At 38.3% G+C, this 6000-nt stretch overlaps 1 protein-coding gene across 1 annotated transcript in view; it reads right to left on the minus strand.

The window, feature by feature from the left end:
- The window catches only part of LOC135073310 (neurogenic protein mastermind-like), a 28114-nt gene extending 22553 nt beyond the window's left edge, over positions 1–5561 (minus strand). Inside the window, exon 1 of the mRNA XM_063967430.1 lies at positions 4845–5561. Coding sequence (XP_063823500.1) covers positions 4845–4909 — 65 coding nt within the window. The 5' untranslated portion in view covers positions 4910–5561. The remainder of the gene's footprint in view (positions 1–4844) is intronic.
- Between the last annotated feature and the right edge of the window lie 439 nt (positions 5562–6000).

Genomic DNA, 6000 nt, shown 5'->3' on the forward strand with positions numbered 1-6000 from the left:
AACTAGGGACTGACGAAGTGACTGGATTAACACATGTTTCCGCAACAACTGGCACGTTTGCACTAATTCAAAAAACGGCTACCGCAACAAAGCCAGTATGGTCTGAGGATAACTTCGTATCGTACTTTAAACTCAACTAAATGTCATTCACTCTAAATACATATTAAAGCGCAAAATTATAAAATCAGTGCGTGGCGAGGGAATGACGCTAAAAGCTGTAGACTCTTTTTCAACTAAAGAAAATCAAATTATTGTTAATCGAAACCGCAAAATATTAATAGAATTTGGTGTAATATACATTTAAATAGATTATTCGTTAATTAAAACAAAGGATAAAGTTGATGTTTTTATAAATGTGGGTCCCAAAACACAAACTTTTGGAGTACGGACATGCCCAGGGAATGACGTTTTGGGTCATTCAAAAGGAATTTAAGATGTTTTAAAAATAGTTTCAAAAAATATAAATGGGTGATGAATAAAGCACATTGCGAGCTGTTATTTAACAATTTTGGAATAAAATATTAACAAATATTTCATGTGAAATGTGGCGCGGACTAAGAGTGGACATATTTTTGTGGAATGACCCACTTAGGTGTAAAGTACCTATTATATTTTATGGTACATAATAGGAAGTTAGATGTATGTTTATTATTAACACAATACGTCACAACTCGCGTTATAGATAAAGTTGAAGGTGATTACATCTTATCGGTTTTCTTGCGAATTCCGATCATGTAAATATTATATTTGTATTGTTTGTAGCGGACTAAATAACCTTCAATATAAAGAAACTAAGAACTAATAAAAATATTCTATCTACCTACAGGGTTTATTAATAATGCGACGTATTGAAGTAAATCTTTTGATAATGGTAATGTAATTGTTAATGGTTGACTAGGTGCACTCAAATTAAAACATTTCGGATTTATACGTTTTCAGGTGCCTCCTACACATTTACTTGCTTTTGACGAACGACTGTATGATTTTCTAATCAACGAAGAGTCAATATTGGACTAAAGCAGCTTTATCACTAGGCAGTTACGCACATAACTTAGGACGATGGCATTTGCGCATTGACCTCTATTAGGTCTCGAAAAGTAAATTGCAGTTTTTCCTTAAATTCACTACACCTGCGATGGTTAAAAAATATTTACCCAGGTTTCATAAAAAACGAACTGCAAAGCAAGCGGTCGCGTATTCGATTGGCACAAGTGGCAAATATGTTTGTGTAATGATTGATAAGCCTGATAGGCTGTACCTGAGTCATAGAGCGTGATCTGTTATCTAAAGACCATAGTACAGCTCTACTTAGTTTAAAAACACGAATTTCATATTCCCGTCGTTAAAATTTAAAAAAAAATTAAGGTCGGGTAATGTTGGTAACAAATATTTATGAAAGGAATAGATACTTCGTAGGTGTTACATTTAGTTCATTGACCAACGGCGCTGCTTGTCACCACGTTACGTTACACAAACAACGACTTAGATAAGAAAGACCCGATTGTATGTCACTGACACTGGTACGACCCCTACCAACTTCCAAGCTCTAGTTCCTCATCAAGCAAAAAAAGTTCTATAAATGAAAGTCATAATATTTCGCAAATTTTATCTAGGTAGGTTAGTTTATCTAAGTTAATAAAAAAATAACAAATGCGGTTAAATACGAAGCTACCGAAATGCACTGTTCACAATGTAAGTGCACCGTGGTTTGCATCCAGCGAAATTATGTCGGAGGCTTAGCGTATGTCGGCGCTTAGAGTAACGGTACCCAAAGGCCAGTTGGCGGTGCATAAACGTTCGGCTCTGTTATTTCCATTGCAACTAGCTCTTCCTTAGTCGCATTATCGCATATCGGTCATTTGTAAGAACAATGACAAAAATGAATGTTTTCCCAAATGGATCAAGATTTATGTACAGAAGTTGCTAATAAATATGTATTACGTTATCAAGCTGTTACTGCCTGTTACTATGTTCGCTTTACTGTAGCTACACACACTTTTTACTAATCACCGAGTTTAATTATAGTAGGCCTACCTAATTAAAATATTTTCGCTATGTTGATGATCATCTGCGGAAGAGTATTGCTTGCGGTAGGTTTAAATATAATATATTATTATGTAAATCTGAGGCCTTGGGGACATATATTAACAAAAAAAAGAGAAACAATACCTTCATGGTGGAAGCCTGACTAGCGATCGATATTATGGCGGCTTGAGCAGAGGCCGATCCCTCGCCTCGTGTTAATGGAAATATTCGCAGGGATACACCCTCACCCTGTTTGTTGCCTACATACCTATCTAGATAGAACCTTTTACGCCATACGACGAACAATACTTTCCTTTTGTTAAATGCTTGTGCACTACAAAACAGGATAGATTCAGTTCAGACATATGGAATTAATTTTCAGCAAACTGCTTGCAACAAAGTAGGTAATAAACACATTTTTACCTAGGATGAGGATCTATCTAAGCTTAGATAATGCTGCGGTTTAGAAAACCACGCGGATGTGTGGAAACTGTTGCCAATGCTGAAAGGATCTAGGCGAGTATTAGGTTAGTGAATGAATGACAGATAATATCTTTATGAAAAAACACGCATCTTCGTGTTTACATATTTCGTACACGATTCGAGGCGGCTATTTCTCTAACTAACTAATAATGCTGGGTTAGCAAAAACGGCACGATAAAATCTTTCCGTGGCATTAGATTTTTATTTTTATTTTAGACGAATTATTTAGGTAGGCTTATGGTTTGAAATGAAAACAATAAAATGACACGATACGGCTGATCTAATGTGCGACTGCCCTAACCATTTCTGTGCCTGCGTTAGTGACGGCTCCTTGCTGCATCATTTCCAAAACGTTCCTTTAAGTCCTCTGAATCTGAGCAACAGGGCTACTCTGAAACGCTGTTTACGTAATTTCGGGGCTATCTGTCACTGTCGCTGATGCTGGCATCTAGCTTTGCGTGAGAGGGATAGCAACATTTGAACCTTTGGATAACGTTTTTCGGAGTAACCCCACTGATGTCACTGATGTTTCTCCCGCTACGCTATCAGCTTGGTTTAAGTTTAATCTCGGAGGTGACTTCACTCACTCGATTATGGAGGAGTTCACCTACCTAGAGGACATCTGATGTCCTCATTTTCGACATCCGGAGTCCTCATTAGGAATAATTAAGGAGGTAGCCGACTTCCTCTTTAATTGCAGATGGATTCCATCTGCGACAACGACGTCTGCGACTATCTTCGGTGACCGCGCTATGGTGGCGTACGTGACCATGTGTGATCGGAAATTATTTCCTACATTACTTCACTTATTCTATACTAAGACGTCTCTTTCTTTCTACCATTCATGGCATCAGTCGCCAAGAACGCTCGCTCGCGCGCACGGGTGACTATTTTGAAGTCCATGTAGATGTATGGCGGTGCGCGCACGTAGCGACGTGACAGTGACAAACTTTTTTACATTTTCCATTCATCTTTAAGGAGGTGACAAAAAAGTTAAAGCGACAAAAGTACCAGTCCATGGAGATGTATGGAGGTGACAAAAAAGTCACGGCTACAAGTCACCTGTGCGCGCGAGCCCTTATTGAAACTAGGGAATAAACTATGTAATCATGTACTCACTTTGCATTTACCATTATGTTGTGAACCATAGGACAGATCATCACAATTAAATACAGAACAGAGAAAATCATTTTTCATTAGTTTTGTACCTTATGGTATCTCAATAAAGTTCAAAATATAGTGCCATCAGTTCTGTCTCCACCAGATAAAGAGTTAGTTACCTAAACCTTAATTATATTCAAACCCCCTTACTAATAAAAAGTTACACAGTTGTTGAACGCTGTTTTAAAATGACATTTCAATACTAAACATCACTTTAAAACACTGTTCAACGAGCGTGTAAGTTTTATTAGTAAGGGGGTAAGTGTTTAAGAGACTGATGACATGATAATGACACAGGAAGTCTATCTTGAAAGAGGCAGATTTTCTTCTAGTCTATAGCTAAATAATTTATTTAAACTAAGAGTATAGTTTCAGTCTTCTTCCCAATTTCTCTCACTCACTCAGTCTTTAAGTAATCCACTTAAAATTAAAAAAATAACAGAACCTATTTCATTCACTAAATATTTCCAGTTAATAGAAGCTAATCTAAGGCAGAGACAACCTTTAAGGCCTGTTTCAAAGAACTGACTGACTTTCCTCTATTCTTGAAATTAAAAAAATTCTTTGATAATTTTATGATTGCACTACCTGACCTGTTGAACTTCATACTGCCTATGTTCATCCATACTAATATTATAAATGCGAAAGTAACTCTGTCTGTTTGTCTTGCTTTCACTCCTAAACCACTGAACAGATTTTGATTAAATTTGGCATAGAGATAGTTTGAGTCCCGGGAAAGGACATAGGATAGTTTTTATCCCGGTTTTTGAAACAGGGACGAGTTCTAAAAGTTTTTTTAAAGTTTTGCCTAGCGATGACTTAACTGTTTGATATTGTTCCCATTTGTAAGATCATTGAAGGAATCATCCAGATGGTCGGAATAGAAAGTGTAGTGTCGGTCGGTCGGAACAATCATGTAGAGCCATTTAAGATGCAAATAGTATAAAAAATCCCATAAAGCCACTAGAGCCAATTTCGGCTGTCAAGACTTTTGTTTTGCAATTATGTATTCAGTTAACTAAATTTTCTAACTCTAGCTCTGTGGAAAATAGTAACAAGGGCCTAACTACATAGAATTTTGGGAAATAGGTTGTTACATCAGTTCTTAAAGGAAAATCTAAAAAAGAGCAACAGTTACCAAGCAGAACTGGTATCAGAGAGAGTGCAACACTCACCGCAGCCTGTCCACAACAGCCTGTCGTTTGGGGGGGAGGATCATCTCCTCCATGGGCTGCAGCATGTTGGGCGGATGCTGGGCGGGCGAGGCGCCGGGCAGCAGCCCGCCCGCGCCCGCGCCTCCCACCAGGTGCTCCACGGTGACTGCTTCGCCACTTCACGTCTGCTCCCTCATTCTGTCCCGCTCTACGCTCCACTCTAGTCCTCACCACTTCACCACTCGTCTACTCAAGTACTGCACCTCAAGTGAGACAAAAACACCATCAAAAAGTAACTATAACTCGTCCTGAATACCTTCACAATATTCATGTTGCCACTTAGTTTTGGGCACAATTCGCTTAGCGTTCACTAACACAAACTTGCAGTTTGATCAATGTACGATGAGCCGAACGTATAGTTTTGTGATTGTTAGGAACAATAACGAAGAACGACTGAAATTGTTCAAATAAAAACACGTCAATGTTTTGCACAAGCTAAGTATGAAGTAATACACAAATTACACGAGTGAGTTTATCAGGAAGCATTTGATTGAACGGATTACAGATTCGCGTAGTAGATTCTTCTACGCGATCTGATAAATTACACATAAAACTTCACTAAAAAACATTTTCAAAGTCCACAATACAACAGTGCAATACAGAATTTAACCCAAACAGAAATGTTCCACACTCAAACATCAACTGACTGACGGACGCTTTTTAGCTTTGGCTTGATGACACGGGTTTTGGGGAGATGTGACGCAAAGGAAGGGCAACAGACGAAACGAAATCCAGTTGCCAACAGTAAATTCCATAACTCCCGGGATAAATTATTATGATTTTATACTTTCTTAAATTCTCAAAACTTGCACTCATTGTACGCGCCAGCATTAAAACCTCATACATTTCAAACTCATGTCACACTATTCTATCACTCATTCTGACAGTCCTTTTTCCTATCCTCTCCCTCCCACCTTCAGTCTCGCTCTCGCATCGCAACGCGCCGCTTCGCCTACCTATCTGGGCGTTAATACTAAATAAGTATCCAAAATAAACCAATTCAAATAAACCCAAATCGCGCGCTAAACTCATCTCAATAAAAATTCAAGTGTTTGTGAAAGTGAAAGAAGAACCAAGCTTGGACCGTCCTGTGGAGTCTGCTCAATCGAAGGTATCC

Source organism: Ostrinia nubilalis, chromosome 7 (assembly GCF_963855985.1).
Source record: "Ostrinia nubilalis chromosome 7, ilOstNubi1.1, whole genome shotgun sequence".
In the NCBI taxonomy this organism is placed as follows: Eukaryota; Metazoa; Arthropoda; class Insecta; order Lepidoptera; family Crambidae; genus Ostrinia; species Ostrinia nubilalis.